The 27,363-nt window shown below is 56.0% G+C and overlaps 1 protein-coding gene across 1 annotated transcript; it reads left to right on the top strand.

Annotated features, from left to right (window-relative positions):
* Positions 1–7,129: 7,129 nt before the first annotated feature.
* On the top strand, positions 7,130–26,066 carry NCF4 (neutrophil cytosolic factor 4). Its single transcript, XM_076007013.1, has 10 exons — positions 7,130–7,453; positions 12,589–12,673; positions 13,020–13,170; positions 14,345–14,415; positions 18,000–18,127; positions 19,357–19,414; positions 20,029–20,127; positions 23,810–23,940; positions 24,166–24,231; positions 25,685–26,066. Exons 1-10 carry the CDS (start codon positions 7,422–7,424, stop codon positions 25,878–25,880), a joined length of 1,017 nt encoding a protein of 338 aa, XP_075863128.1. The 5' UTR covers positions 7,130–7,421; the 3' UTR covers positions 25,881–26,066.
* Positions 26,067–27,363: the final 1,297 nt, after the last annotated feature.

Genomic DNA, 27,363 nt, shown 5'->3' with positions numbered 1-27,363 from the left:
GCCCAGAGGCATGACTGCCTTTAGACTCCTGGTCTGAGCAGACCTGAACCGCTGTCTCTGAGCCAGTGCGGACCTGGTACCTGGGAGCGTCTGTCTTCTGATACTGGTGGGAATGCAAAAGGGTACAAGCACTTTGGAAAACAGTTTTCTCATAAAGTTAAAAATGCATCTACCATACAACCCAGCACCTTACGCCTAGATATTTACCCAAAAGAGATGAAAGCACGTGCCCACACAAACATTTGTGCTTGAATGTTTGTGGCACCTTTGCTTTGATAGCCTCAAACTGGAAACAACATGCCCTTCTGCATGGAAAACAAATTGTGCCATAGCCATATGATAAAATACTAGTTGGCGATAAAAAAAGATAAATTACTGATGTACATGCCAACACTGATGTATTTCAATGACATTATACTATGTGGGAAAAAAATAGTCATGAAAAATTTCATACTCTATGATTCAATTTGTCTGAAATTTCAGAAACAGCAAAATAGGGTGACAGAAAGCAGATCAGTGGTTGCCGGGCCTGGGGGAGGGGGAGCAGGTAGGCTGCGAAGGGTCACTAGGGGTCTTTTGAGATAAAGGAAATGTCCTATATCGTCGTGATTATGGTGTTGGTTACACAATTGTCAAAACCCATGGAATTGTGTATTTTATTAAGAAGCTGGTAAATCTTTATTGTATGTAAATTATACCTTGATAAAGCTGATTTTTAAAAACTGAGTTAGAATGCTGTTGGAAGTGGCACTTTCTCCACTTGCTTCTGATGCCACGCTCCTATGAGCCCTTCTCCAAGCACGAGGCCAAGGGATCTTGCAAAAATGTAAATCCAATTATATCACTTCTTATTTAAACACTGGAATGGTTTCTCTTTCCTCTTTGAATGAATCCAGACCACCACTGCAGCCTACCAGTGCATCTGCCCTGTTTACTGACCCCGAGACCTACCGGGCCTGGAGCAATAGTGTCCAAGTACTCTGATTCTAAATATGTACAGGTAAAAATCAAGCCAACCAGCTGCTAAAAAGCAAGTTCTATCCTCCCACCTTGACAAATATACCTTCATGACAAACTGGAAGCCTAGGTTCAAATTTCGAATCTTCGACTCCTTGGAGTTCTTTCTGTGCCAGAAGGTGATGTCACTGAGAGGCAGACGCTAGGCCACGACCTACTCTTGCCACTCTACCCCAGGCTCCATGTGAAAGGTCAAGCCTACCATCCAGGCCCCGTCGAACTGGTGTTTGCAATCCCTGGGGACCAAAGATGGGATCGGAGATAGAATCAGGGCAACGGGATGCTAAACATGTATCTCCTGCTTTCTCCCCAAATAGTACTTGTTCTGTGTGTATCTGTGTGTACATGTGTGAGCATGTGTGTGTGTGTGCACATAGGTATGTAAGCGTGTGTGCCTGCATGCATGTGCATGTATGTGCACATGGGTATGTATATCTGAATTGTGCATGTGTGTTTGTGTCCCTCGATAGCAGTGTGAGCTACTTGAAGGCAGCAATTTTGTTGGATTCATCTCTGTATCCTTTATGCCTGGTACAGAATGGATGCTACATAAATGCTTGTGGAGTGAATAAATGAATGAATGAAGGCCAGTATAGCACAGTTATTAACAGTGTGGGTTTCGAAGTCAGCCCAATTTGAGGTCCACATCTTACTCTGCCACTCACTGAGTCAGTCACTGTTTATTCTCCTAATCCCGCTGCGCCTCAGTTTCCTTGTCTCCAAAACGAGGATGAGAATATTGCCTATTTTATGGGGGTTGGTGTGAGGATTAAGTAGCAATAATCAGAGCCAACATGTACCCAGCTAGACTGTGGGCCAGGCACCCCGCTAAGTAAGGGCTTTGCAAATGTTCACTCTCGTGCTCCCCTGGCAATTCTGTTGCAGGGTGTAGGGGTGGTACAGTCAACTCTCATGCATCTTGGCTGTTGCTGTATATGATCAGGGGAGAGGAGAGCTGGGATTCTCAGCCCTTGGGGCGTCTTCTCCTGAGTGCAGCTCGGATTCTGACCCATGGGACCGTCTGGAGAGGTCAGTCCATCCAACAGGCAGAGAACTCTGCCCCGCCAGCTACAGCTTGGCCCTCTGGTCATCACAGCGAAGCTCACAACATTCACCCTATAGGTGGCGCTGCAGAGCAGGAACTCGGCTGTCGAGTCACGGCGCCCCCTGGTGGTCCATTCCCATCAACATTTTTCCACCAGTGAAGAGCTGGTCACCATGCCCCCGCGTGGTGACAGTGGATGACAGACTTGGAAAAAATTTAGAATTGAATGTAAGGTGTGCAGAGGGAGATGGGAAAGGGACCAAGCCACATCAAGGAAATTATCATCGAGATTAACAACATTAACCCCTATAATTTACTGACCACCTACTATGTGCCAGGCATTGTCCTGAGCACTTGACATCCTTGCCTTATTTAACACACCTCTAGTAGGTAAGTGTCACAAGAACAATGACTTTATTTCATTTGCAGCCTGGCACACAGTAGGTGTTTTTCACATAGCAAGTGCTCAACGCATTTTGAATGAATGAATAATACAATAGTCCTATGAAACAAATATTATCATCTCCATTTAGAAAAATGGACTAGGAAGCTGATGGTTGGAGAGGTTGCAGGGCTAGTGATTGACAGCCAGGACAGGTGAGTCCCAGCCCCCGCTATGCTGTGCCAGGGCTTCCAGAGAAGCCCTCTGCCTGCAGGGAGCTTGCTGTCTAACCGGCCGCCTCCACACCCTCCCTGTCTCCCAATACCGCATGGGGGGCCTGCCAGGGATGGCTATTTATGGCTCAGGGAGGAGGTGCAGTGAAGGTCCCCTCATAAATTATACAAGCAGACACATGTGGGTCAGGATTGGGGAATTCGGTGCGTGAGGGATCCCCAGGAATCTTGCTTAGTCCAATCAGGGATTTTCCTTCTCTTCCCCAGGAGAGTAGCTGGCACAGGCGGCGGGCATTTGCTGAGTGCCCGGAATGAGCTCCCGGGGCCTCTCCCTGTCCTGCAGAAGTTGCTCGCCTCCCCCATCACTGCGCTCCGTTCCCGTGGCTGGACCTCAGAGGCAGGCTTCCTTATCTCCAAAAGGGGAGCAATGTGTTCCACTGTGTGCCTCAGCGCCTGCATGTGGGAGGTTTGAAAGGTGCTGTGCATTTTTGCGATTTGCACATCCAGTGCCCACTGAGCTCTGGGGACCTCCCCCCAGGTAGGATGTGAGTGTATTAAACCTTTTCTGGGAGACGTGGTTATGAAGGGACTTCAGTAGCTCAGGTAATGCAGAGACGCCCCTTCTCTGAATGGCCCCTGCTATTTGGTTTTGAGTTCTTCAGTCCATTTTTTTTTCAGCATTCTTCATGATTGTCAGGTCGCCACTTAACTGTCATTTGCTGCTGACGCCCCTAGTAGTTTTCTTCTTCCCTGCAACTGGCTGCTTCTGATCCCTGAGTTGTCAGGTTTGGGGTGCTCTCAAAGGAACCAGGTGGGAAGGGGGACCAGAGGTGCTTTCTTCTATGAATAAAATATGCCAGCTTCCATGCGTGGACTTTGAGCTGCCAACTCCCATCCTTCAATGCCTTGTTGTTGTTGTTTACTCACAGGCTGTGGGGAGTGGAGATTATCAAAAGTTAGGTCTTTGTGTGCAAGAGGTCACTTGAGGCATTTCTTTGCACCTACCCAGAAAGGCTCAATAAATACTTGCTTAATGGAACGTGTGAAGAGGTTGGCTCCCCTTCTAGGCTATTCCTCTGCCCCCTCCACCCCCTGCTGCAGCAGCAGGATGGGAGCCCACTGCTGACAGAGTGTCTGGCCTCAAATTACACCATATCAGAGCTCGGGCATAAAATTAGCAGCAGTGTCCTGTGTATGAGAAACCAAAGAAATACCTGTATTCAGCAGAACTGCGGGCAGGGACAGAAGGCAGGGAGCGAGAGTGGGGGAGGGAAAGACGTGGCCACCACAGGCTCCGGGCTCTTCCCTGGACCCTGTCGTCTCCCCCACTGCAGGGGTGGCTGCCTGGTGGCTGAGTCAGGGCCACAGGAGGTTTCTTGACGGTGTGGGGACAGGGGTATGGGAAGGCAAGACTTGAAGAAATCTGGGAAGGTGAACTTGAGGGCTTGTCCCACCCAAAACACACACACACACACACACACACACACACACACACACACACACACACACACGTGCACAAAGATACACACACTGAAAACTATGAAAAAGAATAAGAAATTCCCATGTGTCCAGGCACTTTTCACACTTTGTTCTCGTTAATTCTTATGGCGATCCCATTAAGCAAGCCCGTTTTGCAGATTACTAAGGAAGGGACGAAAGAGGATGTGTCAGCTTGCCCGCGCTCGCGTGCTCTGAACGCTCTTGTGTTGCACTCGCCATGTGCCGCCTGGACCCGGGCATCTGAGAGTCTGCCCTCACACTCACAAGGTCACCACCATATACATTAACGCTCTTTTTTAGACACAGCATAAACACACTCGCACTTGCCTACGCAACTTGTGTTTATGCACAAATATGTGTTTTCAACCATGCACGTATGCTACACTCACTGTTTACACAATCACCTGCCAGTTGTGGATTATACTTTCTTGCTGAAATCGTTTCGCCATTTCCTGTCTTTCCTGACCAACTGTAGGCCAAGGTCCTCCTCTTCCTCAGTCAGGGCCAGGTGCCCGGGCCACTCGGTGCCTGCAGGTAGCTGCCACTGAGAGCCAGTTCTGTCGTTGCTGTTTAACTGTGTCACCCTCCAGCCTGGAAGCCCCGAGACGCCAGTGACCCACCACGTTCATCGTCCCAATCCTCGTTCCGCAGGTGTGAGTCCTCAGTACCTGCGGAGTCTGGGAACCTTCTTTCGCAGTGAGAGCCTTCCCTAGTGATTCGCAAGGTGGTCTGTGAGCTCACAGGGCAGCCCCTGCAGACCCCGGATGTCACACTACTTTTATGTGATGCTCAGCTTAGGATTTCGGCACGACGTGGGAAGCTTACGTCGGGGCCTCGCACCAGTGTGCGTGCCAGGTTTGAGGCTCTGAGCTGGTGCACGTGCCCCTTGCTCCACTCCTGCCGCGGCGCCAGGCTGACAGCTGAGAAGCTGCCCCCATAGTCGGTTCTGACACCTGGCCTCACGCCGGGGGCTCAGGTTGGTCCTGCCGACCGCAGGACCATGGCCTGCGCCTAGCCCCAAACGAGGCCTTAAAGTCTCAGCCCCAAGAACGTGTACCCACCCTGGGCTCCCCCAGGGGCTCCGGGCCACAAGCCCCTTTCACTGGTACAGATTCCCGGACCCTCTCTCTTAGAACCTACAAATTACACCTTTTTTTTAAAGGTGGGATTTGTAAGTTTAAAATACTTTTAAAAAGCAAGCAAGCAAACATGTTATCCAGCATGTTCTGCATGCTTGGGTAGGATGGAAATTTCTCCTTCTGCTCACCCTGCCACCGTGCTTTATCTCTGTATTCCAAGTGCCTTGTTCAGGAAAGAGCTCTTGATCATATCTCTCCATTTTGCTTTTTTTTTTTTTTGTCCCTTCCTCTGTCTTTCTCTGACTTTGTCTCCCAAGGAGTCTGTGAAGGATCCTGGTTTCAGAAGAGCCCTTGTCCCTGGCCTGGCTGAGTGAAATGAGGGGACCCTCACCGGGTCGGGGCTGCCGGCTGGGCCAGAGCACGTTCCATCCCGGGGACTCTGGCTCCACCCTGAGCTCGGTTTGGGGCAGACGGCCCCGGGGGTGCTGGGTAGAGCAGGAAGGGGTTCCCAGGAGGGCTCGAAGCTTCAGCCCTAGGTATCCTGAGAATGGCTCCTGTCCTGCTCCTTGCGTCTGGGACGTGAGAGACCTGGGGTGGGAGGCCCTGGCTCCAGGCTCCACGGGGCCGGCTCTGTCCCCACAGACCCCTGTCCGAGTCCTGGGGTTCCCAATGCGGCGTGGGCTTAGGGCGAAGGAGGGCTGCCCGTGTCACATTCGGTGATGCCCGTGGCTGCCAAGGCACCACTGCTTCCGCACCCGTCCCCCCCTCTGCCGCCTTCCTGCCCTGCCTCTGCGACACTGGAGTGCGGACGTGCGTGTGCGTGGACTGTCGGAGCTGCTGTGCCCATCCCTCCCGAGGACTGCCTCTGGGAGAGCTCCTATCGGAACCAAACAGCCACCTGCCAGAAGCAGCCCGTCCGTCCACTGCATACCGGCTGAGCGCTTGCCGTGTGCTGGGCCCCTTGCTAGCCGGGAGGCAGTCATTACGCGTGTCAGTGCACCCATGAGCATGCAGTCACATGCGTCGCCAGTGCTCTGCAGCCAAGGCACAGGGGCCGTGCGACAAGGAACAGGGAGGGCCTTCGTTAGGGGTCAGGGGTCAGTGAAGTCCTCACTGCGGAGGTGGCTTCCAGGACAAGGAGAAGAGGAGGCGGGGAGAGGGCATTCCAGTAGAGGGAGCTCCGTGCATGGAGGCCCTGAGGGCAGACATCCTGGAGCATTCCAGAAGTGGGAAGGAGGCCAGTGAGAAGGAGGGAGCTAGGGAGAGGGAGCTGGGAAAGCCTGCAGGGCCTCGAAGGCTTCTGAGACAGGCAGGGTGAGTTTGCACTTTCTCCTGAGCACAGGGTGAAGGTGCTGAAGAGTTTACGCAGGGAGGAGGGTGTGCCCGGTGGCAGCTCAGTGGAGAGGATTGGCTGGGCCTGGGGGTTTGGGGGTGGGGAAAGGACAACCCCAAACACCAGGGTAAGAGCAAGGCAGGAGCATAAAGCAACCTTCAAACTCTAGTACAATAGAGGTCGGGGGAACCAGGGGCTTCCTGGAGGAGGTGGCATTTGTCTTGGGCCTCGGTGATGACAGGCAAGGTGGCCTGGGGAATGGCTTGGGCAAAGGCGTGGCAGTGGGGGAGGGAGGGTTGGGTTTGATGGGCCAGAGGATGAGAAGTGACTCCCGAGGCCACAGGCCCCTTGGTGGCTGAGTCAGCAGTGGAGCCCCACGTCTGGCGGAGCGGGCTTCTGAAACCCAGCCGAGGCTTGGCACCAGGGATGGGCACCACGGAAGTGTAGCCTTGCACTTCCTCCTGCAGCCTTGGCACCGAGGGTGGGCACTTCCCCAATCGCTGTGCAGCTGGGAGGCGGAAAGGGGAAGTGAGGGCCCAGGAGAGACCCGGTCGGCCTGGAGGAGCCTTCCCAGAGTGGGGACAGCAGCGGGAGCCTTCCCAGAGTGGGGACAGCAGTGGGGAGCCTTCCCAGAGTGGGGACAGCAGTGGGGAGCCTTCCCAGAGTGGGGACAGCAGTGGGGAGCCCTCCCAGAGGCAGCGTCTGGGGACTCCCCGGACCACAGGCTGAGACGCACCGTGAGGCAGGGTGGCTGGAGGAAGTGAGAGAGGAACTCAGCCTGGGCTGGCTGGGCAAGACCCTCCTCCACCTGCTCCCCTGGACACTGCCCGCCATGGCCCTGGCCCAGCAGCTGCGAGCCGAGAGGTGAGTGCCAGGGCATTGACCCCCTGGGACCTTCACTGCTCCCGGCAGGCTTGGGGCCAGGGTGGGCCCTTCTTGCAGCCCCTAAGGACATGGGAGGTGGGGGTTGAGTCAGAACCCAAATACTCGGAAACGCAGACTCTCAGAAGTGCTTTAAGGAAACTTTGAGTTGCAGCTCACCACCCCCAGGCGCGAATGAGAAGAGCAGGGCTCAAGGGGCGGGAGTGGCCTGCCCAGGGTCACACCACGAGTGGGCAAGTGGGCGGCAGTGTCCGGATGGGAACGCAGGTGTCCTGGGTCCCAGGCTGGGGCTCTTTGCTCTGCACTATGGTCAGTAACGGCTTCCCATCTTCTGTTCAAACTCAGCCACAGCATCTGCTTTGTTCTCCCTGTTTATTCAGGGCTTGGCTCAAGTGCCACCTCCTCCAAGAAGCCTTCCCTGACAGCGCCTACCTCATTGCTCTCTGACCCCTTGCCCTGTTTTCGTTTTATGCACAGTCCTTATGTTACTGGCATGATATCATTTACTCATATATTTTTATTTTTCCTTGGCTCCCCTACTAGGAGCAAGCTCCATGAGGGTTTTTGTCTGTTGTCATCACTGCTGTATCCCTGGCATCTAGAACAGCACCAGTATATACCAAGTGCTCAATAAATGTGGCTGAATGAAGTGATGAATGGATCTTTGAGCTGGAAAATGTTCTAGATTCCTCTAGTCCAACCCTGCCATTGCACAGATGGGGAAACTGAGGCCTAGGGAAGGTAAAGGACTCACTGAGGGTCAGGTCGAGTGACCGCAGAGCTGGGGCTCGGAGTGCAGCCTCCATGGTGCCCAGCCTCCAGGGGGCCCAGCCTCCCTCTCAGCAAGCACGTTGAACGTTTCCTCGGCAGTCAGGTCTGTGCTCTGAGCTTCGGGGACCCCGAAGACAGGGAGCGTGGCTCCTGCCCCCTTGGATTGGAATAGCAGGTGACCTCTGGAGGTGGATGCTCCTGTCCTCTGTGTGGAGGCCAGCAGAGACAGATGGGTCAGGCTGGTTTGGGCCTAAGTGGGCAGCAAAGGGCCGGCAGGGGGCCTGGGGCTCGAATGGAAACCTGAGGTGGAAGTTCCAGAGGTCGAAGGTCAAGTGCAGGCTTGAGGGGCGGGGAGGAGCAGCAGCAGCAAACAGGGGGTCAGAATGGCCCTCCTGAGCCCCAGAGGGCGTGCTAGGGGCTGGGAGCGGTTGTCCAGCCAGACTCCTCCTTCCCGCAAGTTCAGGGGCAAAGGCTTCTCCGCCAGCACCCAGCTGTTGTCGTCCTCGTCGGAGGCTTGGGGCACTTCCTGCTTTCGGGGCAGAGCGTTCAGCTGATGATGCCAAGGCTGGTGGGACTGTGTGCTCCCTCCCTCCCACTCCCTTGACCCTCACAGGGGACGGGGCCTGTGGGCTCCTGCACCCCAAACGCCCCACGGGCAGCAGCCTGGCGGTTCTGCCTGAGGCCGAGGCGCAGGGCACAATGAGAGGGCGCAGGCTCAGGAAGCAGGACTTCCTAGAACCCCCGGACATCCAAGGACGGAGAGGGCCGCTGCAGGGTGGCGCAGCTGGTTCCAACAGGCATGTCTTGAGCACCTGCTGCGCGCAAGGTGCCAGGACACCTGAAGTAGCTGCCCTCCAAGGGCCCTTCCAACCCTCGGCCTCCCCACTGGAGACCCCACAGTGGACTTCCATGAGCAGCGAGTGCGTGGTGGGCCCAAGCGTGTCACCGCCCGGCCTGGCCAGGTCTCCGAGGGAGCGGCAGCCCCAGGGGACTCCCGGTGGGGTTTGCGGCACCCCCGCTGCGTCCCTGGGCAGCAGCCTCTGCGCCCACCCCCGGCAGCCAGGCCGCCCTGGCGCTGCCGACCGGGCGCCTCACTAAACACAGTGGGGGTAGCAGCCGCGTGTTGAGCGCCTACTACATGCCAGGCCTGTTCTGGGCACTGGGGACGCGGCGTGAGCAGAGTCACTTCCCTCCTGGGGAGTTTAGGGCCATGCTTGGTGCAGATGGGACCTCATGGCTACTCAAAAACACACTGTCCCCATTTTACAGAGGAGGAGAAGGAGGCAGCACGCAGACACGAGTCTTCCCGAGGGAATCTGGCCTCACCTGTGTAGCGCTGTCCCTGTGCCTGAACCCTCCGCTGACACCATCCCTGCTTAGCCCCTTCCTCGGCCCCCACCTCAGGATAAACTCACAGCCCCTCTGTGAGGCACAACTTTCCCTCACGTGTGCGCCGGCCTCTCTCGGGCTCATGTCTCATTTTCCACCCCACACTCTGTGCTCCGTGTGCTCAGCAGCCCACAGGTCCTCGAATGCTCCCTCTTGCATGGCTTAGGGCTTTGCACTTGCCATTCCCCCTGCCAAAAGGCCTTTCCTACCGTGCCGTGGCTGACCACTGGTGCCACCTCTTCCGGGAAGCCCTCCCCGACTGCCCTCTGACAGCGCCTGAGTCATTGTACGCGTGCCAGCTCCCATCTCTCCTGCCTGCTGCAATATTGATTCTCCGCGCGACTACAGCAATGGCCAGGCTCCTGCCATAGCTCAAAACACCATGTGCTGCTCCTTTGTAGGACGATGAGCATTCAGATTACCTAGTCATTGGTTCAGTGTCCAACGCCTCTACTCTATGAGGTCCAAGAAGCACACGGGTCCTAATGGGCTCGGAACACTGTGCTACGTAAGGATATGCTCAAGTTATTAATACTATTATTCCCGATGGGGACACAGGCTGAGAAGGGCTGGGATTTACCTAAGTTCCTGCAGCAAGCTGCTGGGAGCCAGAATGAGGGGCAGTGGAGCAGCGTTTGGAAGCAAAATTCTGGAGCCAGATTGCTTGGGTTCAAATCCCAGCTTCCCGACTCACTTGGGCAAGTTAGTTGACTCTTTGAGCCTCAGTTTCCTTGTCTGCACCAAGGCGACCTCATCTTAGAAGAGTGCCTGGTGCGTGGTGTGCACTTAGGAATCAGGTAGTTGCAGTTCTCATTACCCAACCTGCCTGACTCCCTGCCCAGGGCCATGCCTGCCCTCCCAGTTCCTTCCTGCCCCACCCGTCACACTGCAGAGGAGGCCACCCATGAAACGCACAGCCTCAGGGGAGAAACTGCAGGAGGAAGCTTCTCCCCAGGGTGTCACCACGCATGTGCGGAAAGTGAGTGGGGACATCGCCAGCAGCCACGGAGATGCCCTGGGGCTGGGGTGGGGTATTTCCTTGCCCGCCCACCGCCATCCTGAGTCACCTCTGCTTGGAGGCTTCCTGAGTTCTGACGCAGCCTGAGGGTCCCAGGTCAGGCGGGACCAGCGTGGGCTGGGTTTAGGGTGTGTGGACTCCTGAGGCTTTGGACCCTGTTGCCCAATCGCTGTGCTGGAAGAATCACAACTGCTTCTCGTTTCTCCATCTGCCTACAAGCGGCTGGACTCAGCGAGCCCTGGCCGCGCCCTCTCCTTGGCTGTTGGCTTTCTCTTTCTCTGTCTGTCCCTCTCGGCCCCTCCTCGGCTCGCTGACAGCTTTCCACTGGGAGTCCTGGACACAAGCCGCGAGCAGATGGTCCTTACCCCCCAACTCCAGCCGAGACCCCCATGCTGAGTGCCAGAGCTGTGCACCAGCTTCCTGCCAGCCGTCGACCCGAGTGCCCAGGAGGCCTCTCAAATTGTCATGTTCCAAACCGAGTCCATCAACCTTTCCCGGGCTCCCCACCCTGGTCAGAAGTGTGGATGTCACTCTTGACACTGCCCTTTCTTTCACTCCCACGTCCAAACAGTGCCCAATGCCTGCTGGTCGTAACTTAGGAACAACTTGCAAATGAGTGATATGTCTGCCAGAAACGCATCAGGCTGTGCAGGCAACAGAGGAGCTGAAGGCGGCTTAAACAAACAGGGGCTTATTTTCCCCATAACAAGAAGTCCAGAGGTAGGCCACGGCTGGTTCTGCAGCTCGGCGACTTCAGGACCAGCGTCCCAGAGTCCCGTGGTCTTCCTCGTGTTTTGTCTCTTGGATGCAACATAGCTGCTGCAGATCCGGGTGTCAAACGTGCTTTCAAGGCTGCCTCCAAGGGAGGAGACTGTGCTGCTCTTGTCCATCCCTCCGGATCCAGAAAGCAAATGCTCTGGAGAGGCCCCCGCCTCGGGTTTCCTCTTAGATCTCATCGGCCAGAACTTCTCCTAGCTGCAAGGGAGGCTGGGAACAGGATCATTACATTTGGCTAGACCAGCCATGACCTACCGCCTATGCGCACTGCCACTCTGAACACAAGTGGTGCTTGGTGAGCCAGGAAGCAGCAGGGGACACAGCAAATGCTCACAGTGTCTGCCCAGGGTGGTGGCCTTTTGTCTGTCGCTTCCTCCTGTCCCTGCCGTCTGACTCAGGCCCCTGTCATCTCTCAGCCGGACCACATCCGGGCCTCCCAGCGGTGCTCTCTTCCCTAAGTCTCTATCGCTTCCTTCCTCTCCATACGGCTGCCGTAGTCAGCCTCCTAGAGCCAGGATCCTACCGTGTTCTGCTTCCCTCCAGAGCCCGGCATGACTCCCTGTTGCCGATGGAAGCTCCTGATCCGGCCCTTGAGGCCCTCTTCCTCCTCCCCTGCCAGTTCACTCTCAGCTCACACTGGTCTGGGCCCTCTCCTCAGGCTATGCTGCTCCCCCTGCATGGAACACCCTGCCCTGCTTCCTACCCAGTGGGCTCCTGTCGGACCTTCTAGACCTGGCTCACATGCCACCTCCTTTGTGAGGATTTCCCCGGCCGGGGCGTAATCAGCCTTTCTCCCCACCGGGCTCACAGCACTCCACCCAGGGCGTGTGTTGACTTCACTTACCCCTGAGACCCAGGGCCTAGGACAGGGCCCGGAACGGAGGAGGGGCTCGATACCTGGTTCCTGGACGCCTAGATGCGTTTGCACAGCGGTTGCTAGGCTATAACACGGCCACCGACCACGGTCCCCAGTGTCACAGCCTTTACTGTCCAGGCCTGGCCTGTGTCTGCTGTCTCGGTGGCCCCGCGTCAGCGCCGGGCCTGGCGCAGGAGGGGCGTGGGGCGCGGACGCCAGCTGCAGCCGGTTTGCTCTGCGCACTGTCTCACAGCCAGCGCGCACGCGCCGGGGTGATAACCAGGGCTTCTTTTCTACTTCCCGCAGCGACTTTGAGCAGCTTCCGGATGACGTTGCCATCTCGGCCAACATCGCCGACATCGAGGAGAAGAGAGGCTTCACCAGCCACTTTGTAAGAGAGACCCCGGGTCCTTCACCCTCTGCCCTCTGGACCTCCACCCAGCTGACCTCTGAACTTTTACCCTCTGACCTCTGGACCTCCAACTCTCTCATCTCTGAACTTCTATCTCAGTGGTTCTCCAGAGGGCCGATTTCACCCTGTGGGGGACATTTGGCAGCACCCTGAGACACTGTGACTGCTGCGTCACATCCCAGGACAGCCCCCACGGCGTCATGCAGCCGCAACGCAGTACTGAGGCCGGGAAGCCCTGCGCTACCCCTTTGACCTCTGACCCCTCACCCTCCCTTTTAGCTTCTGCCTCTGGCCTCTGAGCCCCGCCTGGCTTCTGTCCTCCTAGGTTTTCGTCATCGAGGTGAAGACCAAGGGGGGCTCCAAGTACCTCATCTACCGCCGCTACCGCCAGTTCCACGCCCTGCAGGGCAAGCTGGAGGAGCGCTTCGGGCCCGAGAGCAAGAGCCCCCTGGCCTGCAGCCTGCCCGTGCTCCCAGGTACGGCCCCCGCCCGGCTCTTTCCTTCCGCTCTGCGTGGGGCAGCCCCGCACCAGCACGACACTCTCGCTGCCCCACTGACCTTCTCTGGTGGGGAGGCCGTGACCTGTCGTTCTGGCTTTCGTGGGCTCCTTTCGGCCTCGTCCCTACACCCTGCTCCTTCCTCTGCTACATTTCCTTCAACCTTCTATGGCCACGGTGTCTCCCAATCTCTTTCCCGCATCCCTGGCTCCTCCTCCAGCTCCCCACTGATGAATCTGCCTTCACCGCTCCTCAGAGCTCGGTGTCCTCCGGGCACACCCGGCTTCTGCCTTCTCCTTCCGACACTCGCCAGCCAGCTGACCCCGGGGGTCGCATTCTTGCTACCAACTCCCTGGTGCCTAGCTCTAGCCTAGACCCTCCTGCCACCACTGGCACCACCCGCCTGTCCCGCGGACACCGCGGCCAGACAGGCCTCACTCACGCTTGGGTGACCGGCTCCCCCAGTGCCCCCACCTGCAGGCTCCTGGAGGGGACATTTGTCTCTTAGTCAGTCACCATCAGTTTCCCCTTCCCCAGGACATTCTGCCTTGCATTTGAGGAATTGTCCTTCATCCACTCAACAAATATTCATTCAGCTGGGCATGATCCTAGACCCCTGGTTCTTAGCCTTGTGGCATGTTGGAAATTCCTTGAGAGAGTGAAAGAATCCTGATTCCTGAGAGCCACCCAGAGGCTCTGGTTTCACTGTTGTGGGCGACTCCTACACAATGAGATTTTGAATGTGCAGCTGGGGTTGAGAGGCACTGTCCCAGGTGACAGGGATGCAGCCGTGAGCAGAGCAGGCAAAGACCCTGTTCTCTGGAAACTAAGAATCCCGTGTGTGTGTGTGTGTGTGTGTGTGTGTGTGTGTGTGTGTGTAGTGTGTGTGTGTGTGTGTGTGTGTGTGTGTAGTGACAGGCAATAAACAAACAAGTAAAACAAGAAAAATCTCAGCTGGTGACAGTGTGACTCAGAGAATGTGAGTTGGGCGGTGGATGGAGCCAGCTTGACTGCTGCCATGGGGGAGAAGATAATGAGGAGGAGGAGGAGGCCGGCCAGCAGAGCGGGCTCTGGCCAGGACTCCTGGCCTGCAGGGGCAGCCCTGGGCCCAGGGCATGTCGGCCGGCTCCTAGGATGCTCTTTGCCTCCTCAGCCAAAGTCTACGTGGGCGTGAAGCAGGAGATCGCCGAGATGCGGATCCCCGCCCTCAACGCCTACATGAAGGTATGGGTGGGCCAGGTCCTCCTGGCACTTGGGAGGGCGCGGGGTGCTGGGGGTGGTAGCTGGGGCATGGCTTTGCACACGCACTCGGCCTGGCTCTCCTGCTCCGTGTCCTGGGGAGAGAAACAGTGTGAGCTCAGGGTCCTGGGGATTGGGGCAGGAGCAACAGAGACAGTACAAGGAGCCACATTTGAATGGACGAATCTTGACTAGTGCTCCAAGCCCACAGGGGAATGTCTGTGCCAGCGTTAGGATGGGCAGTGAATTCAACGCCATGCCTGAGGCACCCACTGCAGGGCGGGAATACCGGCCAGTGGATTGTGCAACCACTCGGAGGCACATGTATGTCCACATACCCAGGGCGTGGCTGACCAGGCCACCATCGCTCGCACAGCGCATTTGTGAAACCGGAGAGGGCCCCCTGTCGAGGCCCGCTGACAGGATGGAGGATGAACATGGAACACAAAACCCAAATGCAGAACACAAAGAAAAACGCGGGCACACGTACAAACAGTTGACTCAAGTAATAATGCACCGGGTCAGTTTTATTTTTATACTCTAAAAATTAAAGTTAGTTCCTTGTACGTAACCACCCAGGCATTGCAACAATGGCCATAAATTCCGGAATACGTAGCCTTAGGGAAGCAGATATCCCCTGGCTCAAGGTTTCCAGGTGGTTGCTGTAGGAGCTAGGCATAGATCATGGACCGAGATTAGCAAGGATGGGCAAGGCAAGTCACAGGGGCATTGCTCATCCCCAGCTTTTCTTAGGGTGACCCCCTAAGCTCTTCGGCTGAACCCTGGCAGCTGTGCCTGGCTTAGGTCGCCCCTCCCTTGAGGGGTCTTACCCATCATTGACTAACCATCCATCTTATGGGGTGCACACAGCAATCACAGGAACAATGTGTTTATCATGTGGCCTCCAGACCCCCAGTGCCGTGGGGCGGGGTAGCTCTTGCTTACTTGCAACTCAGGTCCTTTGTTATGCCTCTAGGCAACACCTTGCTTTTGTTATGCCTCTAGGCAACACCTTGCTTTTGTTATGCCTCAAGGCAACAGGGGCCTTGTCTGGAACATATTACTTTTAAATGCTCTGGGCAGAGCATGTACATTACTAAATTTAATCCTTAAACTAGGAAAATATATGTCAGCCCCCATCCAGGCCAGCACACACCCCTCCCCTGAGCACAGGCTGGGTTTCAGCTGCACTCACGGGTCTTGGCTGGGCACTCTAGCCTATTCCCCAACCTGCAAACTGTGGGTGTCCCTGTGAAGGGGGGGGACAGAGGAGGGAACATCTTAGAGGCAGAGGCCAAGGTGGTCGGGCAAGGACTTCGCCAGTCAGAGCCATCCAGAAAAAGCGCAGCATTCCTCGTGAGGTAGTGAGCTCACCGTCACTGGGAGCAACCTCAGGAAGCTGGTGAGGGAAGCCCTCCTCTTAGATGACAGGCGTCCTCAGGGCTGAGGAGCACTGAACTAGGAGTCTCTTTAGCATTGGCTCTGACACTGACTGCTGGGTGATTTGGGCAAGTTGCCCTTCCTCTCTAAGCCTTGGTTTTCCCACCTATGAAATGGGACAGTACCTCCTGACCTCTGGTCTCACGGGAGTGAAGTTGGGCTACTGAGAAAAGGATGTGAAAGTGCTTTGTAAACTGTGAACCTGCTTCCAGACGTGAGAACTCTTGACTCTTAATGGAGGGAGGGAGCAAGAGGTCAGAGGAGGTGGGAGGAGGGAGGGAAGGGCAGGTGGCTGGAGCCATCTGGACTCAACAGGGAGGAGGAGGGAGGGAGGGGAACCCACACTGGAGGCATCTCCCCTCAAGGGAGCTCCTGGAGGCTGGGGCTCCACCCTCCGCCCTCTGGGCTGGAAAGGGGCCTGGGCTCTGCCAGGAGGGAGGGAGGAAGACGAGGGGGGAAGAGAGGCTGGGGAGCTGGGACTCTTCACTCCACACTTGTCATTAGCAGCCAGCAGCCCAGAGGACCCCACCACCTCTGCCTACGTATGTCCAATCGAGTTACCAGAAGCCTGAGGTCAGCCAATGCAGGAATCTCTGCTATGGCAACTACATCCTGTGCTTGCACACCTTCAGACATGGGGAGCTCACTACCACTCTGCCCTGACCTAGGCTGCTTGTGCCAGTGTTGGACAGCTATGAGAAAAGCCCGATTTTCTGTAACTTCTGCCCACTCATGAAGAATATGAATCACGTGATAATGACAACTGCCTGAAACGGTGCAAAGTGCTCGGGCTGGCAACCCGGGGGCTCTTGAGACATGTCTATGGATAAATGAATAGTCTGATACTATTATCCCTACTTAAACGGAGGCACAGAGAGGGGAAGTCGCTCAGTGTCACAGAGCAGTTAGGTGGGAGGAATGGGATTTGAACCCACATCTCTGAGACTCCAGGGTTTGAGCTCCTACCCGTTGTGCTATGTTGTAATAGAAATAACAGCAACAATGACAAAATCGAACTTAGATGGTCACTGGCTCGTGCCTGGTGCTGTTCTAAGTGTTGTGCGTATATTTACGTATTTAATTTCCACACAAGCCCATGAGGGAGCTGCTGTTACTATCATCCCCATTTTATTAATGAGCAGCTAGAGCCACATTTGCCCAAAGCCACCTGGCTGGTGTGTGGCAGAGCTGGGATTCGATCCCAGGAGCACCTGGCTCCTTAAACACCTGCCCGGCTGCCTCCGCCCCTCCCATACCACAGCCTTTTCCGGGCTCTCCATCCCCCACCCCTCCCTGTCCTGCTGCCTCCACGAGACCCTCTGTAGCACCCAGAGCCAACCCCAGAGTTCCAGGAGCTGGTGCAGTGTGGAGCTGGGTGGGGACTCTGCGTGCCTGAGTCCTCCCAGCTTCAGGGTCCTTGCATGGTGGTTGGTGTCACCAGCTCGGGATGGAACGAGGAGATTAGAGCTTGAGTCCTGACCCTGCCACTTCCTAGCTCTGCCCCTAGATCAGCCACTTTCCCTCTCCAAACCTCAGTTTCCCCAAATGTGACATGAGATAAAGAAGTGCCAGGAAGCATTCTTTAGGCTGTAATGTCACCAACTAATATTAATTACTTTGGGAGCCCTCCCCCACACCATTGTCTCACCTTGAGCGAAGGGGCAGCTTTCACAGCAGGTGGCTCTGGGTGCCTGGCTCTGTCACTTGCTAGGCTGTGTGGTCTTAGGCAGGTCCCTTCAGCTCTCGGATCCTAACTCACAGGTTATGGTGAGATGTGGCAAGGACACACACGTGGTACCCAGTGCAGTGCTGGGCACACTCACTGCCAGGCCATGTTACCTGTCATCATTCTTGTTGTTTCTGGAGAACTTTAGGGTTTTTCCAAATGGACTCCTCTCATGTTCTCATGCCAGTGGTCCCTCCTGGCCTTGGGCCCAGGAGCAAAGCATGCGAAGTGTTAAACCTTCGGCCTGCTGAAGTTTTTTTTTAATTTGCATATTTCTGTTCTGGATACAGGCTTAGGATGCATTGCTAGAGAGGAGGGCCAGCGCCAGGGGCAGGGCTGGGCAGCTGGGCGGGGTGTCCAGGTCTCCTGCTGACACCGCTGTCCTGTGCCCCCTCCCGCACAGGGCCTCCTCAGCATGCCCGTCTGGGTGCTGATGGACGAGGACGTCCGGATCTTCTTTTACCAGTCGCCCTACGACTCAGAGCAGGTGCCCCAGGCGCTCCGGCGGCTCCGCCCGCGCACCCGGAAAGTGTAAGTGACTGTCCCCTGTCCCCTGCGCTCCCCGGCCAGAGCCCTGGGCCCCTGCTGGCGAGTCATCTCTTCCCCCTGGAAGGAGAGGAGGACTGAGAACAGTGCACCCCTGGACACTCCAGGCTGGTTCGGTTTGTTAGGTGGGTTTGGAAAGTCAGACTTTGGGCCTGGAGGGACACACGGCGTGTGTTTTGATGTGACAGGGAGGGCTGGCGGACAGGGACTGGGACGTTGACCCTGGAGAGTTTGGTGCCATAGCAGCCACTGGGGACGGCCCAGGAGCTCTGGGTGCCTGGAAAGAGTGGGGGCGGACAGGAGGGCAGAGCCACTTAATCCAGCACAGAAGCACCCCCCTGGCTTGCTGCAGTTCTCCAGGCTGGCTGTGGCTCTGGTCGCACCGCATCGGCCTGCACAGGCCGCTGCTGCTGCCTCATTCCAGAGATCCCACCCTCCCTCCCGGCCCCCTCCCAAGCAAAACTCCAAGCCAGTGAAATCGTGCTGGCCTTCCAAAGTCAAGGTTGCTGCTACCAAGAATCCCAGGGAAAGCAGGACAGAGCCCCTGGGCCCTGCCCTCCCCGGCTCCTCCCTCCCCGGCTCCTCCCTCCCCGGCTCCTCCCTCCCCGGCTCCTCCCTCCCCGGCTCCTCCCTCCCCGCCTCCAGCCAATGTCTGCTGGCAGCTCCCCTGGGCACCCAGGTGGGTGCAGTGTGAATCCTAGCTGTGCCACGTGGAAGCCATGGGCCCCGCAGCAGGATCCATCACCTCGCCAAGCCTCAGTTTCCCCAGCTGAAAATGTAGAATAACAATTACACCAGAGGTTGGTTTAGGGAGCAAAAGAGAGAGCAAAGGCGAAAGGTTTGGCAAGTTAAGGGCACCGAGCAAATGTGCGTCCTTTTCCCACGTGCTCGCCTCCTGGTCCACAGAGAACAGCCAGCATCTCTGGGATGATGCCCACCTGGTCGTGATGGATTATGTTTTTCTGATGAGCAGCTGAATTTGATTTGCGAGGATTAATAAAAAAATAAAATATTAAAAACAAAGAGCAAAGAGCGATCCCGCCTCCAGGCCCATGTGACAGTCCAGGGACCGGTGTCCTGGCCCAGGGCAGCGGCGGTAGCTGCGTGTGAACACCCTCTCGCTCTCCCACCCCTCCCGCCCTGGCGAGGGTCTCCTCCGGGTGCAGATGCAGGGGCTGGGCCCAGAGAGAATCTCAAGTCTCCTCTCTCCGCAGCAAGAGCATGTCCCCGCAAGGCGCTGGCTTCGACCACATGGCAGCTCCGCGAGCAGAGGTAACCCGCACCAGGCCCTCCCCCTCGCAGCAGCCCTGCTCCACCTGTCTGCCACCGAGCCTCTCCCGCTGGGCACCGCCGCGGTGTCCCTGGGGTGGTGCTGGGCACTGGGGGAAGTGAGGGGCTGCAGCCCCAGCCTCTGACATGGGACCCCCGCCCAGCTGGGGGGAGGGAACGCCAGCAGCATGGAGAGGCTAAGGGGGACCCACGGCTCAGCCAGCTCGCCCTGGCCGCCCTGCCTTGGGGACTGAAGTGGCAGGGAGGACGCAGACAAGGCCCTGCCTTCGAGGAGCTCACAGAGGACACATTTACATACAGGCGTCTTAAAGTCAGCCTGGCAGGGAGCAGCTGGGGCTTATGGGGGCCTGGGGCTGGGGAGGTGCCAGGTCCTTCCCCTCTGTGCTCCTCCCGCCAGGTCTGGAGACAGCAGCCACTCCAGAGCCAGGGAGACCTGGGTTCAGGGCCCAGCTGCTCCACTAACAAATCAGGTGGCCTCAGACAAGTCACTCATCCTCCGTGAGCCTCGGTTTCCTCATCTGTAAAATGGGACTCCAAAGTATGTAAGGTACTTCAGATGTTTCCACCCTCCCTCCTTACCCTGCCCTTCTCCTCAGGCCATGTTTGACTTCACTGGGAACAGCAAACTGGAGCTGAATTTCAGAGCTGGAGACGTGATCTTCCTTCTCAGTCGGATCAACAAAGACTGGCTGGAGGTGAGTTTGGAGGCGAGGGTAGAGGTGAGTTTGGAAGTGAGAATGGAGGTGAGTTGGGAGGTGAGTTGGGAGATGTGGGTGGAGGTGAGTTTATTTATTTATTTATTTTTTTAATTTTATGCCATTTAATTGAGAAACACACAAAAACAATTCATGGAAAATAAAACTAATTGAAGGCCGGGTGCGGTGGCTCACGCCTGTAATCCTAGCACTCTAGGAGGTTGAGGCGGGTGGATTGCTCAAGGTCAGGAGTTCAAAACCAGCCTGAGCAAGAGTGAGACCCCGTCTCTACCATAAATAGAATGAAATTAATTGGCCAACTAATATATATAGAAAAAATTTAGCCGGGCATGGTGGCACAAGCCTGTAGTCCCAGCTACTTGGGAGGCTGAGGCAGCAGGATCACTTGAGCCCAGGAGTTTGAGGTTGCTGTGAGCTAGCATGACGCCACGGCACTCACTCTAGCCTGGGCAACGAAGTGAGACTCTGTCCCAAAAAAAAAAAAAAAACAAAGAAAACTAATTGAAGAATAAACAGAAAGCACCCCAGACAGTCCTCTATAAGCTGGGAGAGGGTATACATAACATTGTGATCAACACAGAATGTGATGCAGAATGTGTAATTAACCTCTTCACATTTACAAGAAAAAGAGAAACCACTTATATCAGTTTCCTAGGGCTGCAGTGACAAATCACCACGAACTGGGTGGCTTCAAACCATAGAAATTTATCCCCTCACAGTTCAGGAGGTCAGAGTCTGAAATCAAGGTGTTAGCAGACTTGATTCCTTCTGGAAGCTTTTAGGGAAAAGCCTGTTCCATGCCTCTCTGCTAGTCTCTGGTTGTTGCCAGCAATTCTTTGTGTTCTTGGATTATGGCTGTTACTCCAATTTCTGCCTCCATCATCACATGATCTTCCTACCTATGTGGATCGTTTGTGTCTCAGTATCCAAATATCTCTCTCCTTTTCATTTTATTTTATTATTATTATTATTGAGACAGAGTCTCACTCTGTTGCCCGGGCTAGAGTGCCGTGGCGTCAGCCTAGCTCACAGCAACCTCAAACTCCTGGGCTCAAGCATGCGCCACCATGCCTGGCTAATTTTTTCTATATATTTTAGTTGGCCAATTAATTTTCTTTCTATTTTTAGTAGAGACGGGGTCTCGCTCTTGCTCAGGCTAGTTTCGAACTCCTGACCTTGAGCAATCCACCCGCCTCAGCCTCCCAGAGTGCTAGGATTACAGGTGTGAGCCACCTGGAGGTGACTTTAGAGGTGAGTTTGTAGGTGAGTTTGAAGGTGACAGTAGAGGTGAGTTTGGAGGTCAGGGTGGAGGTGAATTTGGAAGTAAGTTTTCAGGTGAGTTTGGTAGTGAGGGTGGAGGTGAGTTTGGAGGTCAGGGTGCAGGTGAGGGTGGAGGTGAGTTTGGAGGTCAGGGTGCAGGTGAGGCTGCAGGTGAAGATGCAGGTGAGGGTGGAGATGAGCTAACCTTAGGTATGGTGGGGGACAGAGACCGAGGAGCAGTGAGGGAAGAGATGCTATCTGAGGATGGTCCTGAAGATGCAGGAAGGTGGGGAAACCTGCGGGAACACAGACACTGGGGAGGCAGGTGTGTGGCAGGAGCAGAACATTCTGGAGCCCAGGCACCTGCCTTTGGTTCCGACCCCAACAAATGGGTTGCTTCTGACAAGCAAGTTAACCTACTGAGTGTAGTTTCTTGGTCTGCAACAGGGTTTCTCTGCAGTGGCACTACTGACATTTGGGACCAGATAACTCCTGTGGCGAGGCTGTCCTGGGCATTGCGGGGTGTTCAGCATCCTCCCTGGGCTCCCCACTAGATGCCAGTCACAGCCATCACGCAGGTCTCCAGACATTTGCTTATGGGCGGGGGCAAACTCGCCCCGGTGGAGAACCACTGGTCAGCAATGCAGGACAAATTCACTTACCTTGGAGGCAGCAGTAAGAGACCATAATGAAGAGTGTGCGCTCTCGAGAGTGCCTGTCTCAGTCATTTCCTAGCGCTATTTTTATTTTTTTTTTAAGTCAGAGTCTCACTCTGTTGCCTGGGCTACAGTGCCGTGGCGTCAGCCTAGCTCACAGCAACCTCAAACTCCTGGGCTCAAGCGATCCTCCTGCCTCAGCCTCCTGAGTAGCTGGGACTACAGGCACAAGCCACCATGCCCGGCTCATTTTTTCTATTTTTAGTGGAGACAGGGCCTCGCTCTTGCTCAGGGTGGTCTTGATTTCCTGCCCTCAAGTGGTCCTCCCACCTCGGCCTCCCACGGGGCTAGGATTACAGGCATGAGCCACGGCGCCCAGCCCCTAGCGCTATTTTTAAATAGCTTTGTGGCCTTTTGGAAACTTGCTCAATCCCACAGTTTCCTTTCCTGTAAATGTTTCTTCATCGGGTTCCTGGAAGGGTAGAGGAGATGGAAGACGTGCCGGCCTTGCGCACACAGCCCGGACGCACGGCGCCTGGCTGGGCGCAAGGGTCCTTGGGAGACTTGGATGAGCTTCAAAGCCTGTGCGTGTCCCGGTCACTGCTTTGTCCGGCGCGGCCCGCAAAGGGGCTCCGTGCCGACTCGGGGAGCAGAGACAGGAAATCACTGCACGGAGGCTCCGCGCTGGGCCAGCCTTTTGCTCTGGGTCTCGGGTTATTCAGTCTCCGTGCTCCTGCGGGTGGTGGGGGGATGCCAAGACAGGCTCAGAGGCAGGGCCAGCCCCCAGGGGTCTTGGGGCCATCGAGGTGGAGTCGGGTCCCTGGTGTCCATGGGCAGGCGAGCAGTACGCGGCGGCTGGTCTAGCCGATCAGCAGCTTCGATTTCACCCCAGTGCGGGAGCTCCGTCTCAGGAACTCAACAGCGCTTATGGCCACCTGACAGCTGTCTCTGGGTCACACTCCAGAAACAGGAAGCATCTACTGCCTTCCCGTTTTCTGGAAAGTCCTGCGTGTCAGTGTGCTGGCCAGCCTCTGGCCTCAGGTCGGAGGAGAGGCAGGGGGGCAGGAAGGAGACCGTGCCGAACCGCGGTTTGTATGTCTGTGGAGTGGCATGCCAATAATCCACCTTGCATAGGGTCATTGCGAAGATTAGGAGAGCCCGCGTGCAAAGCCCAGGCAGCGCTGGGAGAGAGGCCCGGGCTGGGGAATAGAGTTCTGGGGACTTGGTCTAGAGTAGGGCCTCGGTGGTATCTGTGGAATGAATGAATCAATGGGGGTCACCCTCGGGCCCTTTCCCACCCCTCCTCCTCCCCCCGGCCTGCTCTACTTCCCCCTTAACACCTGCGCCATCGGGTCACCGCAGAGGTCACCGTTTACATGCACCACGTCATCCTCCACTGCCATGGAAACCCCACGGGGACATGGACGTGTGTCTGTAGTGAGAGCCCAGCGCCTGCCACGTAGCCGGTGCTCAGGAGGTCTTTGCGGAATGAATGAGCGAGTGAATGAGTGAGGTGAAAGCAGCTGCCCGGATAAATTCAGATCTTGAGCTGTTCTAAAGGCAAAATAGAAGCCTTCTTAAGGTGGCGGGGCAGGTGGACTTCCACCCTCCTCCTCCTCCCTCTACATGAGGTCAAGGGCACCCAGACCGTGCTGCCTTCCCCATCACCGTACAGGGGCCGGGCTTCAAAGTGCAGCCCTGTTGCCTCTCCTCTCGCCCACCGGCTCCCTCCTCTTCCTCCCCAGGGCACTGTCCGGGGCGCCACCGGCATCTTCCCGCTTTCCTTCGTGAAGATCCTCAAGGACTTCCCCGAGGAAGACGACCCCACCAACTGGCTGCGCTGCTACTACTACGAAGACGCCATCAGCACCATCAAGTGTGTGGGCTGCTGGCGTGTGGGGCTGTCCACCCTTCCCGCCATCCCTACCACCACTGTCCCCCACTCCGCATGCCCACGTGTCCCCTCCCCAGCGCCAAAGCCCGCAGTGGCTCCCGCTGCCTTCCGGATAAGTGACTGTCCAGGTCCAGCACGGCCTGGCTGGCCTCGCTCATGCCCCCTTTCCAGCCTGCGGCCCCTCACCCTGGCCTGTTGCCCCTGCAGGGACATCGCCGTGGAGGAGGACCTCAGCAGCACTCCACTATTCAAAGACCTGCTGGAGCTCACGAGGTGAGGGGCTGTGGGGGAGGCAGGGACCCCGCAGGAGAGAAGGACCGAGTGTTAGTGGCGAGCTGCTCGGTGCTTTGCGCCACGGCCCAGCCCTGCAGGTCGGGTGCCAGCTCCCCGGGTTGGAGACGAGCCCGGAGCTGCGGAGAGGTAAAGGGGCCTTAGCTGAGGCCATGCAGTTCATGACTCTAGGCCTAGACCTGCAACTACAGCCCAAGTCTCTCTGGCTAGAAGCCTTGGACTTGGACCCTCCACCCTTGGGGAACTCACTACCTGCCAAGGTCCATGTTGTTGTTGGGCAGTTATCCTACAGCACGGTGATAGCACTGAAACATGTCTACTATGAAAGTCATACCTACTCATTACAAAAAGAAGAAATGTCAGTAATCACATCAGAAAGATATAAAGAAGTGAAATCACCTCATGCTTTTACTCCTCTCATTCTTTGATGTACATTCAGATTGCTTCAGTACACACACACGCACATTATGCTGGTGACAGGGAACCCTTCTGTGGCTGCACTCTAATTAATGTAGCCATGCCCTTTTGTTAGGATTTCTTGCACTTTTTTACTGCTGTGAACAACGTTGTTATGACCATCTTTGTTCACCTATTGGATGACTTGTCTGATTTCCTTGTGATGATTTTCAAGAAGTGGAACTTTGGGATCAAAGTGTTTGCAAACCTGTTAGGTTTCTGGCCCATTTTGTCAAACTCCCTGTAGAAAGTTCAGATCAAGGTTGACGCTTGCCAGCCCGGTGGGAGAAGGCCATCGTCCTCACCCACGGCGCACAGTTCCAGCCCGACCACGCTGTCTCCATAGCCTCACGCGGTGTCTCTCTGGGCTTGCCTCTGCCCTGCTCTGTGCCCGGCCACGCCCGATCCTCTGCCTCGCGCACGCATTTATGCACAAGACGATGTGCATAAAGGGACTATGTGAAAGTCCCTTCTCTCCTTTGGGCCTCGGTTTCCCCATCTGTACAATGGGAGGTGCGACTACTTGGGTGATAAGGGCTTATGTCAAGCTCTGATCTGACCTTTTTTTTTGAGACAGACTCTTACTCTGTTGCCCGGGCTAGAGTGCCGTGGTGTCAGCCTAGCTCACAGCAACCTCAAACTCCTGGGCTCAAGCGATCCTCCTGCCTCAGCCTCCCGAGTAGCTGGGACTACAGGCATGCACCACCATGCCCGGCTAATTTTTATATATATATTTTTTAGTTGACCAATTAATTTCTTTCTATTTATAGTAGAGACGGGGTCTCGCTCTTGCTCAGGCTGGTTTCTGACCTCGAGCAATCCGCCCGCCTCGGCCTCCCAGAGTGCTAGGATCACAGGTGTGAGCCACTGCAGCCGGCCTGATCTGACCTTTTCTGATGCTTAAATCCAGGCCATGTAACACTCTCCCCGCCCCGGGTTTCCCCTCGGGCCTTTGATCAGCCCTGGCCTCCCCACGCAGGCGGGAGTTCCGGAGGGAGGACATCGCCCTAAACTACCGTGACGCGGAGGGGGACCTGGTGCGGCTGCTGTCGGATGAGGACGTGGGGGTCATGGTGCGGCAGGCTCGCCGTCTCCCCTCCCAGAAGCGCCTGTTCCCCTGGAAGCTGCACATCACCCAGACGGACAACTACAGGGTCTACAACACAGCGCCCTGAGCTCGCAGTGCCCCTGGGCAGTGAGGGACAGCTGGCAAGGAGCCTCCGCAGAGAGCAGGACGGGAAAGCGGGCAGGATGGCACACACCGCTGGCTCCAAGGCCAACGGACCTGCTGGGCTTGGCTCATGCTCGTTTGTTTCTTTTCTTTACCTCTGAATTAAATAAACCATTTTATCTGGGGAAAATGGCATCTTTTTGCAGGAAGAGAAAAGAGGCAGTAATATACTGTCTAATTAGCATCAGCTGGGGGCCATTTATACCGTGTTCCCCCCAAAATAAGACCTACCCATAAAATAAGCCCTAGCATGGGTTCTAAGCATCTGCGTAAGCCCTACCGCGAAAATGAGATCTAGTGACGGGCGTGGCTACGAAGCGCATCTGCACAGCCCTGCATTTCCTCAAGGAGTGGTAAAGAAGACGAGCAGCCCTTCTCATCTGCCCCATTGTGACAGCTACTATCCCGGAGGTGACCGGAAAGGTGAGGGCAGGTCCCGGCCATCCTGTGCGTGCTGCAAGCTGAGGCTTCGAGGGGAAAATAACACATCCCCTGAAAATAAGCCCTAGGGTGTCTTCTTCTTCTTCTTCTTTTTTTTTGAGACAGAGTCTCACTTTGTTGCCCAGGCTAGAGTGAGTGCCGTGGCATCAGCCTCGCTCACAGCAACCTCAGTCTCCTGAGCTCAGGCAGTCCTGCTGCCTCAGCCTCCCAAGTAGCTGGGACTACAGGCATGAGCCACCATGCCTGGCTAATTTTTTCTATATATATTAGTTGGCCAATTAATTTCTTTCTATTTATAGCAGAGACGGGGTCTTGCTGTTGCTCAGGCTGGTTTCAAACTCCTGACCTCGAGCAATCCGCTCACCTCGGCCTCCCAGAGTACTAGGATTACAGGTGTGAGCCACCACGCCCGGCCTAGCTTGTCTTCTTGAGGAAAAATAAATATAAGACCCTGTCTTGTTTTGGGGGAAACACGGTATCTGGTGAGGGTCCTGGCTCGGGGCCCCATGTCCCCGCCATGTCCCTGTGTGTGAAGTCCAGGAGAAGCCCAGCCCTGCTGCCCACTTCACTCTGCCCCCTCCCCCCTTTCCCTGTGATTGGCACCTGCCTCCCAGAAGGCACCTGCTCCTGGCACCCTCCAGGGTGGCACTGATGCCAAGTCCTCTGCTGAGTGAGGAGGGTTGGGAGTTCCTGCTGCTCTGCAGGGGGCGGGGGAGACATGGGGCTGGGGACTGGTTGCGGCCACTATACGCAGGGGAGATGGGGGAGGACTCTGGTCCCATGGGGAGGAGGGGGAAGCAGCCAGGCGGAATCCTCCTCCATGAGCCGAAGCTCCTTCCATCCTAATCCTTCGAAAACTACGCAGGTGTCTCCTCCAGAAGGGTGGTGTGAGGACCTTGATGGACCTTCTCCCCAGTGACACAACCGTGTAACTGATAAAAAAGAAATACTTAAAATCAACTATTTAAAGTCTCTGGAAATTGTCC

The sequence above is a fragment of the Microcebus murinus genome, chromosome 10 (assembly GCF_040939455.1).
Source record: "Microcebus murinus isolate Inina chromosome 10, M.murinus_Inina_mat1.0, whole genome shotgun sequence".
In the NCBI taxonomy this organism is placed as follows: domain Eukaryota; kingdom Metazoa; phylum Chordata; class Mammalia; order Primates; family Cheirogaleidae; genus Microcebus; species Microcebus murinus.
This window is presented reverse-complemented; position numbering and strand designations above follow the sequence as displayed.

Excerpts from the sequence above, each read along its gene's own strand:
- NCF4 (XM_076007013.1), top strand. The coding sequence starts at position 7,422 with ATGGCCCTGGCCCAGCAGCTGCGAGCCGAGAG. Across the intron at positions 18,128-19,356 it reads CGCCCGCGCACCCGGAAAGT|CAAGAGCATGTCCCCGCAAG; the intron begins GTAAGTGACTGT and ends CTCTCTCCGCAG. Across the intron at positions 19,415-20,028 it reads TGGCAGCTCCGCGAGCAGAG|GCCATGTTTGACTTCACTGG; the intron begins GTAACCCGCACC and ends CCTTCTCCTCAG.